Genomic DNA, 12,426 nt, shown 5'->3' on the forward strand with positions numbered 1-12,426 from the left:
AGGGAATATTTTGAACACCTTCTCAATGTAAAAGGAAATAATTCTGGTGGTTTTGCAAATAGTCAAGTTCATGGGGAGGAGGAAAATGATGTTGGTGAAATTATGCTTGAGGAAGTGGAAGGGATGGTAAATAAACTCCATTCTCATAAGGCAGCAGGAATAGATGAAATGAGACCCGAAATGGTGAAGTATAGTGGGAAGGCAGGCATGAAATGGCTTCATAGAGTAGTAAAATTAGCGTGGAGTGTTGGTAAGGTACCTTCAGATTGGATAAAAGCAGTAATTGCACCTATCTATAAGCAAGGGAACTGGAAGGATTGCAACAACTATCGAGGTATCTCATTGATTAGTATACCAGGCAAAGTATTCACTGGCATCTTGGAAGGGAGGGTGTGATCAGTCATTGAGAGGAAGTTGGATGAAGACTAGTGTGGTTTCAGACCACAGAGAGGCTGTCAGGATAAGATTTTCTGTATGTGCCAGGTAATTGAAAAATGCTACGAGAGGAATAGGCAGTTGTGTTTATGTTTCGTAGATCTAGAGAAAGCATATGACAGGGTACCGAGGGAAAAGATGTTCACTATACTGGGGGACTATGGAATTAAAGGTAGATTATTAAAATCAATCAAAGGCATTTATGTTGACAATTGGGCTTCAGTGAGAATTAATGGTAGAATGAGTTCTTGGTTCAGGGTACTTACAGGGGTTAGACAAGGCTGTAATCTTTCACCTTTGCTGTTCGTAGTTTACATGGATCATCTGCTGAAAGGTATAAAATGGCAGGGAGGGGCTCAGTTAGGCGGAAATGTAGTAAGCAGTTTGGCCTATGCTGACGACTTGGTCTTAATGGCAGATTGTGCCGAAAGCCTGCAGTCTAATATCTTGGAACTTGAAAATAGTTGTAATGAGTATGGTATGAAAATTAGCCTCTCGAAGACTAAAGTGATGTCAGTAGGTCAGAAATTCAACAGAATTGAATGTCAGATTGATGATACAAAGCTTGAACAGGTCGATACTTTCAAGTATTTAGGTTGTGTGGTCTCCCTGGATGGTAATATAGTGAGATTGAATCAAGGTGTAGTAAAGCTAATGCAGTGAGCTCGCAGTTGCGATCAGTAGTATTCTGTAAGAAGGAAGTCAGCTCCCAGATGAAACTATCTTTACATCGGTCTGTTTTCAGACCAACTTTGCTTTACGGGAGCGAAAGCTGGGTGGACTCAGGATATGTTATTCATAAGTTAGAAGTAACAGACATGAAAGTAGCAAGATTGATTGCTGGTACAAACAGGTGGGAACAATGGCAGGAGGGTACTCGGAATGAGGTGATAAAGGCTAATTTAGGAATGAACTCTATGGATGAAGCTGTACACATAAACTGGCTTCGGTGGTGGGGTCATGTGAGGTGAATGGAGGAGGATAGGTTACCTAGGAAAATAATGGACTCTGCTATGGAGGGTAATATAAGTAGGGGGAGACCAAGACGATGATGGTTAGACTCGGTTTCTAACGGTTTAAAGATAAGAGGTATAGAACTAAATGAGGCCACAACACTAGTTGTAAATCGAGGATTGTGGTGACGTTCAGTAAATTCACAGAGGCTTGCAGACTGAACGTTGAAAGGCATAACAGTCTATAATGATAATGTGTGTATGTATGTATGGATGAATGTTGCCGATCGTAAGCCTCATTATCGAAGAAATGTGGACATTTCAGGCGAAGAAAAAGTGTTTCTCGGGCATGATCTCGTAAAACACGGGAGTAGCAAACAATCTATTACGTGAAAATAATGAGATACCTTCGGCTTTTGAATTATACCCTGAAGGAAAAGATCCTGAATAAAAGTTTTATTTTTTCCTTGTTAGTAGGAACCCAATCCCTCTCTCTGCTTCTTCTTTTCATTTTTACCATTCCTGTACTAGCTTGTATTGACTGCTGAGCATACAGATTAGTTTGTTCTGGAATAAGATCTCACAGTTCATCATCATTGAAATGCTCAAATATTTCGTCTGATTTTTTAAAATTTAAAAATTCGCTCTGAATTCCACTTTGGTATGTAGCTGGAAATCTGGCTCTCCTACATCCTCTTACATCCGAATCACTGGGCGGAGTAGGAGGCAAATCGCTGTCACTTTCTGACTCGCTACTCTCATCAGAACTCAAAATCGGCACCTGTCCGCGGCATCTAGGCAGTTAGGCCTACTCGGACAGAAGCACTTGTGTTTGGAACATCTAATAGTGGGATAGTTTCACCATTACTATCTAAACTAGAATCACTGCATCTATCTTCCTCATTCAGTTCGAGAATATCCTGTATATCATCACTGAGAAGATCTACAATTTTTTTTTTGGACATGTTCACAACAAATAGAAAACGCTACATGTAGAATTAAAACAATAAATCCCAAGAGATATTTATATACCAACAAAACAACTTATGAGAGCTGAAAACTTTCACACTGAGACACGCAATACTACGCTCCACGCAGCACACTGACTAAGCTTCTTGCTCCAGCAATAGCCAAGTTCCACATAGATTGTTCTTGCGCTACATACCTATGTAGCAGATAAGAAGGGGAATGTTACCAAAAAAAATTCAGTCCGTCAAGCAATTACAATATAAATTATAACACTATAAACATACCTGTAAAAATACACACTATTATACAAAGAATGATATGTTTCGTTCTACAAGAACATCTTCAGATTCTATAAAGTCACTTAAAATATGCTTATATATGTACAGTATTGTTTACGTTGGGTAAACTTGTCAGTGATAGAGATTAGTGATAACATGAACCAGTAATGACAAAAATAAATTTACAGGTATTAATATAATGAAAAACTTACGTACTTATCTGGACTGCCGATGCTAAGTCCGTTGTCACCAAACACTATTTCAGAACTATGGCCGTGGAAAGTTTTGGGTAAAGCACACTGCTCACTGAGAGGTTAGGGGCCTTGTGAGCCTTGTTGATCTCTCCTATTGGATGATAAAATCGAGTATACTGTACCATGGGGAGGGGAGGGGGAAGTAGGGCAGAGCGAGTGGACCGCTGCGGAACCTTCTATCAACACTGGAGAGGGGACAAAAGGTTATTGACCTACTTCATGTTTAAATGTACTTTGATGTAACATGGATGAATGTAAATTAATGATTTTAGGTGAATAAAGTAAGGAAATGAAATAGACTATAGGTGGCACAGCGTAAGGTTGCACATGACAGCTATGCAAAATGTTGGCTACACTGCAGTGGCGATGTTGCCACCATAACAGTAGCTGATGGCACAACACGTAAGATTTTAGAAACATGAGAGAAATGTTTTTAATGTAATCGCGACGATACACGATACAAATGAAATCGGTTGACAACAATCGCACTTTCAACACACCGATTAAGTTTATGATAAAATATATAATCACACAAAATGATACGTGATAAATCTACTACGAAGTTCTTATCATTGCGATGTTAGAGAATGCAGAAGAAATCGGCAGACAAGAATCTCACTTTAAATACACTGGTGCTAACACAAAAGATTTCGAGTAAAGTTGATTGCAAGATATTAGAATCATTCCGTATTGACAGTTTTCACTTTACAAAGGTGAAAAATGAGAGTATCCTCCTAATTCAATACAATAAATATTCCGTCATTAGACGGAGTAAACAAATTCAAACATGTTTCGGCTCGTTTGAGCCATCTTCAGTGAAAAATGAGAGAAGTTTGAAATAATTTACATAATATAAGTTGAAAAAAATGCTATAAAACATAATGGAGCAAATGAAAAAACAAACAAAAGAGAGCCTAGACGGAAACAAAATTAGCACAAATATACAATATTTACATCAATATGTGGAGCAAAAAACAACTCACTGCGACAAAATTCAGTGAAAAGGTGTTAATTTAAAATAATAATTGAAACTAAGAACTGTGTTAACCTAAGAAAACAAAGGAATGAAAAAACAAATGATGCAGATGGAAATGAACAGTAGTAGCACATGGTGAGGTTGTGGACCTCATAGTTTACAAAATATTGTTTAGTAACAATAACAAAACAGGTTGAAATCACTGTTGAAAATCATCCTTGTAGAAACCCATCACATTAAATTGGTCAGGAGGGGAGCGGGAGCAAACATTTTTTAGAAACCAAGCCTGATATGACGTGCAGGCAAAAAGCCTGTGACAAGGAAAAAACGCCAATGAAATTTAAAGCCGAAACATGTTTGAATTTGTTTACTCCGTCTAATGACGGAATATTTATTGTATTGAATTAGGAGGATACTCTCATTTTTCACCTTTGTAAAGTTGATTGAATTCACGAAAATTCAGAAACGTTATTCTTCTTACCTTGTTCACATTGGTATATGCTCTATACCCTCGAGATCACTGTCATCACTACCGTGCCCTTCGTTGTTGTTGCTGTTGTTGTCCTCTTCATCGTCATCCAGGCAAATCATCAACTCCTGGCAGTCACTGATGATGCCATCTATTGCCATCGCCGAGTTAATTAATGTTGCGACATGGCTAACTTTCTTCCTCCATGAAGCCGTATCCACTAGAGCAATACCTTCTCGGAACAGTCTTTCCACTTCAGTAATTTTCAAGGATTTGTGCGTACGTAATGTTTTACTCCATACCAACTCAATAGGGTTGAAGTGACAGTGGTACCGCGGCAACCTAACAACGTCGTGTCCTTGTTCCTTCGCTACCTCTTTGACTACGTATGTCGGTAAAAGCAGTTTGTTTTGTTTCACCAATGCATGTAAGGCTAATTTAGTCATACCCATATGTGCTGGGATATTTCTTGCCTGCAGCCATTCCACTAACAGTTCTTTACGGGCGCTCTAAAGTATTTTTGTTTTAGCAATTAATTTATCCACATGTGGATAAAGTACACAAATTGTTTCAAGCGTGTGCTAAACCTGTAACATGGATCATTTTAGGGTAGCTCACGGAAATTCTCTCTCCAGCAACATCAATAACTAGTAACAACACATTATCATATTTCACACACCCCAGCCAGCATCATTGAAGACACGTGCTAGAGTTGTGTGATTCACTGCAGAAATTTCTTCACATGCTAAAAGAAAAAATTTAGCTGACAGCGCCTCATCATATTTTAGAACTCCAATTATAACATAAACAATTTTCCTTCCACTACTATTACTTGTTTTGTCATACAACACCCAAATGTTTTCATTTTCACACAGTTTTCTAATTTTGTTTCTTCTTAGCACTTAGGTGGGTAGTACTTATGGAATGTTGAATGGTCTGGAGGATCCATATGCGTATATTTCTGAAGAAACCCCCTAAATGCTGGATGACTGATTTTTGAAAGCGGAATGCCTGCGGAAATAAATGCATTGCATAAATCTGTGGAATATTTAGCAAATTGTGACGGTTCTGAAGAAGAGTTTGCCTAGTTGGTAGATTTTTAAACGGTTCACTGCGGCTATATGCTTGTGTCCACGTAAGTGTTGATTGACTTAAGAACATTGTTTTGCAGCTACGTTCTTTCCACACACCATACAGAAAATAATTTTGTTATCTGTTCTGAATAATCTTTCAGTTCACTTGCATATTGTCGTAAACTTGCAGTGTCACTACTCGTTACTTTTACCATTCTAAACCACAAACACACCGAGCTCGATAGCTGCAGTCGTTTAAGTGCGGCCAGTATTCGAACCCCACTGTCGGCAGCCCTGAAGATGGTATTCCGTGGTTTCCCATTTTCACACGAGGCAAATGCTGGGGCTGTACCTTAAGGCCATGGCCGCTTCCTTCCCACTCCTAGCCCTCTCCTGTCCCATTATCGCCATAAGACGTATCTGTGTTGGTGTGACGTAAAGTAACTACCAAAAAAAAAACCCACAAACATCCATCTTGATTACTGGAAACGAATTAACCGGCTGGTACAATGGCAAAGCAGTGGACTAGAGATACATGTGAAGTCGGGGATTCCTCAGATGGGAAGTCCCAATAATGATGTAAGCATTGCATTGCATCGCTGTGCTGGCTGGAAGGATAGCAGCAGCTGTATCATAACAGGAGCGTCCAAATGCAGAGGAACTTAAAGAACAGTCAAAATATTTTTGTGTTTTTTTATGGTAAAAATATGTAATAATATTTACTTTATCAAAAATATTTATTTAAATAAAAAACTTCAAAATTATATATTTTTAAGTGATATGAAACTTGGTGTTTTTAATCCATAGTTTGCAGTTCGGCTTTCCTTTAAGTATAGAAGTTGTAAATACTAGCAAAAAAAAAAAAAAAAGTATTAACTTAAAAGTCTGAGCCCTAGTAATAACCTACTCCTGATTTCATACCACCTCAGTGTGGCCAACATCTTTTCTCTAGATACTCTGACACATGACTTTTTTAGGTGTATGAAAAATAATGATTACGCTGTTCTTGTAGCATTTTTCATTTACTGACAGATACTGAAAATCTGACAGCCCCTTAGTATTCTGAAACTGCATTAGTTTTCAACCAATTTACTCTTCACCATTCATCAAAGCCTCTTTTCTAAGATGCCTGTGAGCACTTGGCCTGATACACTAATCAAAGAAATACCTCAATAGTTGTTGCAATCCTTCGTGTTCCCTTGCTTATAGTGCCATATTTATCACCGGACATTGGTGATCATTCTGGCTATCATAGTTTTGTTGGCTGCGCAATATAGAGAGAGGATTGTTTGTCCGGACCACTGTCACAGGTTCTCCATCCAAGATGTGCGGGATCTCCCAGGACCTCTCTTCCCTTCGATCTTCTCTTGTATAATTATTTGCAGAAGTGTATACGTTTCTTGGTGCTTCATGATATGTCTACTCTAAGACCGCTTTTTTATCTTAACAGCCTGACACAGTTATTTTTCATTGCACAGTCTGGTGAATATCCCCTCATTCCATATTCTGTCTACTCAGCTGACATGAAGCAAGTGACAGTAGACTCATATTTTAACTGCTTCTAATTTCCTCATGCTGGCTTTTTTCATAGTCAAGGAGTTGACTCCATATGCCACGTTGGAGAACATATAGCACTATGCGATTCTAACCTGAACAGCAATGGTAGTTCTCTGCGACAGAGCACTTGATGGAAGCTTGTAAATGCTGTATTGCCCTGTTCAATGCAGCACCCTATTTCTTGGGAATGGTCTCATTGCTCGTTAATGATGCTGCCTAGGTACGTGAAGTTATCGGAACTCTGTTGACCCACTGACCGGGATCTAGCACAGGGCCCTTGCTCACAATCATCTATTTGGTCTTCTTTACATTCAAGTTTAGACCAAGGTTTTCACATGCCTCCACCACTTTCGACAGCTGCAGGTTCTCCATGCTGTTGGCCTTAAGGACAGTGTTTCAGCTTACCTGATGTCAACAATCACTTCATTCACTTTGAAAACACTATATTTATTGTGCAGAGCCTCCCTGAAGCAGGTCTCTGAGTACAGGTTGCACAGGAGGCAGGGAAAATATACACCCTTGCCTTGCATCTAGTTTGATTGTGACTTCATTCATGAGTCAGTGCTCCACTCCAACACAGGCCTTTATAGGTTTTAAATTATGTGACTGTCTTCATCACCTATACCTGTCCCCTTTAGCATGGTCATCCTTTTCTTATGCTGAACTCTGTCAAACACCTGCTCGGAGTCAATGAAGTACATGAATATCGGGCAACTGATCTCTCTTCATCTCTGAAAGAGGACCTGAATGCTAACCTGTTACGTAGTCAAACACCACAACAAATACGATAACGGCAGTAAAAAGAAAGAAAACAACCTAGCTGTTACAGCAAATGAGCTAGTTCACAAAGGAAAACAGGAAGCAAAATCAGACACCCCCAAAACACCACCAAAATAAACAAGAAGAGGAACTTACCTGAACTGATGGGTGTCTCAATTAAACCCATGGATAAATTACAACAACAGTACCTGGTATCAAAATGCTAACATTAAAAGAACAACAACATGTCTTTTCTTGAAAGAAAATGTAACAAGTTTTATTTCTCTCAAATAAGATTAAATTGAAAATCATAACAGGGAAAACGTCCACCCAGGAAAAATTAAAAGAGAAACAAATAGTAAATTAAGTTAAGTTAAAACACCAAACAGAAAGCTAAGATTACAAATCGTGGTCGACCAACGCAATAAGATAAAGAAAATGAACTAGTCATGACTCAAGCTAATATTTTTAGAAGCCTCAACATACCAGAGAAACTGGGTAAATTAAATAATTCTTTTGTTTATTACTTTTCCATTTAAAAGTTTACGTCCTTAACCACGGAGTTCTCTCCAACAGGAATGGCTGCCGACAGTCCACATGATGATCACAAACGACTGCCATTCAAACCAAGGAGCAATCTCACACAGGATGAATAAGAATCCAAATTTTAAAAATGAATTGCTCAATAATGTGCTCAAAAATCCACCGAAGCTAGGAGAAATCATACATTTTAATAGAAATGCCACACTAGGTTGACAGTCTCCGAGAAGGGAATTATCATCATTATTAAAAATCAAGAACAACAACAATAATAATCACCAATCGTCATGGCAATGCACACACGCCATGAACCAAAAACCATTACCAAATGTTATAACGGTAACAATGGCCATAACTACGAAGGAGCAAAACATAATTTTACAAGTAAAAGTCAAGGAAAGAACTAAAGAAAAAAATTTAAGACAGAGAAAATTAAATGAAATTTCCATCCTCTTGTTTAGAACTCAAATGGTTCAAAACTTTACCTAGTGGGGTGATTTGGTAGCAACCATAAATAAAATAGTATGCTATCTTTTCAAATTTTTTATGTGATTAGGTAATACTTCAGCTTCACCCCAGACCAATATCACTAAAGTTTAAGTGCACCTTCAGTACACGATCAATACCATGGATACCTCTATATGTAAATTAATATTACAACGAACCCGAATTATATTTTAGATACAATAGTAAAATTTTAAAGCCGAGATATGAAGACGGAATGCTATAAGGAGTCCAACACGCCACACATTGCGAAATAGTTTTTCAAAATTGATGGATGCCGAAAGAAGACCATTAAGCTTGAGGCAACTCCATAGCGCCATTTTATTCTCACTTAGGTGTGATAATCCATTTAAAAAGAAAAAAATAAATAATCTGTACTGTCTGGGGACGTTGAATACCAAAACAATACTGAGGGCGAGTGAGAGCCCCCTCACAGGATAAAACTCATCCGTTTTCCATTACACGGACTGGAATCTGCTCCCGCATCAGACCCAAGGCACGCTGACGATCCATCTCCTTCAATCAACAACACCTTAATGGCCGCGCTCCCCCGGCTTGATGGGCAAGGAGAAGCTCCCAACACAGAGAGCTCTTATTGGTTAGGGGGCAGAGCATTGCAGTATGCACTCTCCATAGAGAGGGCAGCACATACAAGGAACTTTTCTTTCCATAAGGTCAAACCAAGATTTTGAGCGCTATGCTCATTGAATATATGAATTATATAAAAGTTGAAGTAGCAAAGAAAGGTAAAGGAAGATTGTTTGAGGAAAATTAGAGTTATAGGACACAAATTTCAATGGTGATTAGCCCACAACTAAAACTTTAGGGGAGAAGGGAAATAAATATGATACCACTGTGTCAATGCTAAAGAGTGCTTCTCAAGTTCCAAGGCTTTGTGGAACATGAAATGCATATCACTAAAGTGCTCTTCAGTTTTCCTGTAGATACATTGGTGAATTTTCTGTAGGAAGATTTTTCAGCATGGTGATTATCATTCTGATTATACAGTGGTCTTTGCATTCTCTTACAGTACGTTTCTTTGGCAAGCTCATTGACTGCAATAAATCACCAGGGCCCCAGTCTCATAAATCTTGTTGAAAAGTGTCACCATTCATTTTCTCCCTTGATATTCCAGAATTTTAAGCAATTCTTGTGGAAGCTTTTGTAGGTTTTGTTCTCTTTGAGGCCTGTTCAACCTTGGCCATTGTAATCATTGGTCCTGTCGAAGCTTCTCCTTGTTCTAGGTCTTTCCTGTTTTCATTGAATAGTTCTTGTGTGTACTCCATCTATCGCTGCATTATCACATCTGCATTCAAGACCAGGTCGCCATTCCTATCTGTCAGGCATCTCAGTCGACCAGTCTGCCTACACCCAACCATCTCATGAATTTTCTTGTACAGATGGAACATATCGTGGTTCTTACCTAGGTCATGGTGCCTATACTGGTCTTCAATTATGGCACATTTGTTCTCAAGCCGTACAGCTTTGGCCTTCCTGATGTCTTGTTCTGATCCTTATATTGAGTTCTCTATATCTGCTTGGATCTCGGTTTTTATACTGACATTCGTCTGCATGAAGGCCAGAATGGCATTCGTCGTCCGCAGTTTTTAAGTGATCTCTGATGTTGAAGCGTGGTGTGTGCGGTGTCCACAATGCATTTTTTTAACTGAGTCCATATGTCCTCCATAGTATCTGTCCTCTCCCATATTTTGAATTGTTTTAGGTTTTAATAACTTCTTTCTTCTTCTCATCATCACTGAGTGTTTTGGTGTCGTCCAATCTGTCAGGTACATTTATCTTCTATTTCCTTCAGTCAGAGGTATATAATTGCACAGAGCAGGTGGTCATTGGAAGAGATGTCTTTTCACAGCTTCCTCTTACTGGATTTCACTGAATTCTGGAAACTTCCCGATTTGGAAATAATCTATTTTTTTTATAGACAGGTGTAATTACAACTTTTGTTCAATCAAAAGGCTTCCTACTCAAATCCCGTACTGATCCTTTTATTCTATGAAGCCATTACCTTACCTGTCTTCTCATTATATTTCTCTATTTCTGGTCTAATTTCATCTATTCCTGCTACTGTGTGTTCTGCAGTTTATTTACCATTTTCTCCACTTCCTTGAGCATAATTCCATTGCCATCGTTGTTCTCCTCCTTATGACATTTTTTTTGCAGGGCTTCAACAGTAAAATTTCCCGTTACATTGAGAAGGATTTAAAATATTCCTTCTATCTGTTCATTGATTCCCTAGAGATTTAATTCACTTTATATCTAATACAATAACAAGGAGATGTATTTGTAACCTGAGGATCTTTTTGAACAATTTTCTACAACACTTCAATGCTCGCAGATTACCATTCATTGACAGATGTACTGAAAATTTGTCCAAATGTATTCCTGCCCTTGCAATCATACATCTTTTACATATAATAATGGATTTTTTATTCATAGAGATACAAAATCTGAGTGTGAATTCATTTCACCGAGCGAGTGACTAAATGTTTTGGGTCACATAGCTGTCAGCTTGCTTTCAGGAGATAGTGGGTTCAAACCCCACTGCCGGCAGCCCTGAGGATGGTTTTCTATGGTTTCCCATTTTCACATCTGGCAAATGCTGGGGCTGTACCTTAATCAAGGCCATGGTCATTTCCTTCCCACTCTTAGCTCTTTCTATTCCATCATCGCCATAAGACCTATCTGTGTTGGTGCAGCATAAAGCAAATTGTAAATTAGTAAATTAATTTCATAAAATTTCTGAGAAGTATTAGTGATAATTGTTTTAACGGGCAAAACATTGAATTTACATGTTTTTAACGCAGAAATTGTATAACACTTCTTAATGATTTGTTAATCTTTTCTGTGTATTTTAGGTATATTGATTGTGTGTGTAGAAAAACTCTATTTCAGTTTCTGTGCAAAGCGGTAATCTTCAAAATTAATTTCATACATTTTGTTCTTTTATATTCTCAGAAAAAGAAAGCAAAGGAAAAACGACGGAAAGGTAAAGAAGAAAAGAAACGTAAGAAACACAGTAAATCTCCGTCAGAGTCTGATACTGAAGAGAAGATCCCTGGAGTTTGGAAGGTGATCTGCTTCACAGAACAAGACTGGGACAAGATTACTGAAAGCTTTAAGGACTCTAGATCGAAATCAGAAAGGGCATTGTATCATACATTGTCAGAGGACTTTCTTCCAGAAATACCTCGATTATTTTTAGAAAAGGAACGTTTACAAAGGTATAGTAAAATATGAAAGTAGGTTTTTAATGAAATGTTTCTGCTTATTTTCTATGCCTTTAATGTATTTTATTTTCGTATTTTATTATTATAGAAAACGTCTTCTTGAGTACCAACCCCGAAGACAATCAAGTCGTCTCGAAAAACTCAAACAACAGAAGGAAGAGGAGAAAGAACTTCTCCAAAGAGAATTGGAGGAGCGATTAAGGCACCAACAGCAGGAGCAAGAAAAGAAGGATAGGTGAGCATGTAAACTTCTTATTTAAAGTGGTGAATGGTATCTGTAAGTGAGATACATGATATAAAATACATCCTTATCTTTTTGTCTACAAAGGAAGCTTGTGAAAGTTTTCCCTAACCTTTTCTAATAATTTCTGAATAATTGTATTTCCATCAAACATCTATGTTTGACAAAATATA

The 12,426-nt window shown here is 38.1% G+C and overlaps 1 protein-coding gene across 1 annotated transcript in view; it reads left to right on the forward strand.

Annotated features, from left to right (window-relative positions):
* Window positions 1-12,426, forward strand: part of dikar — a 293,245-nt gene that overhangs the window by 104,515 nt on the left and 176,304 nt on the right. The window contains exons 6-7 of the mRNA XM_067145083.2: window positions 11,741-12,006; window positions 12,101-12,247. Coding sequence (XP_067001184.2) covers window positions 11,741-12,006; window positions 12,101-12,247 — 413 coding nt within the window. The remainder of the gene's footprint in view (window positions 1-11,740; window positions 12,007-12,100; window positions 12,248-12,426) is intronic.

This window comes from Anabrus simplex, chromosome 4, assembly GCF_040414725.1.
Source record: "Anabrus simplex isolate iqAnaSimp1 chromosome 4, ASM4041472v1, whole genome shotgun sequence".
Taxonomy (NCBI): Eukaryota; Metazoa; Arthropoda; class Insecta; order Orthoptera; family Tettigoniidae; genus Anabrus; species Anabrus simplex.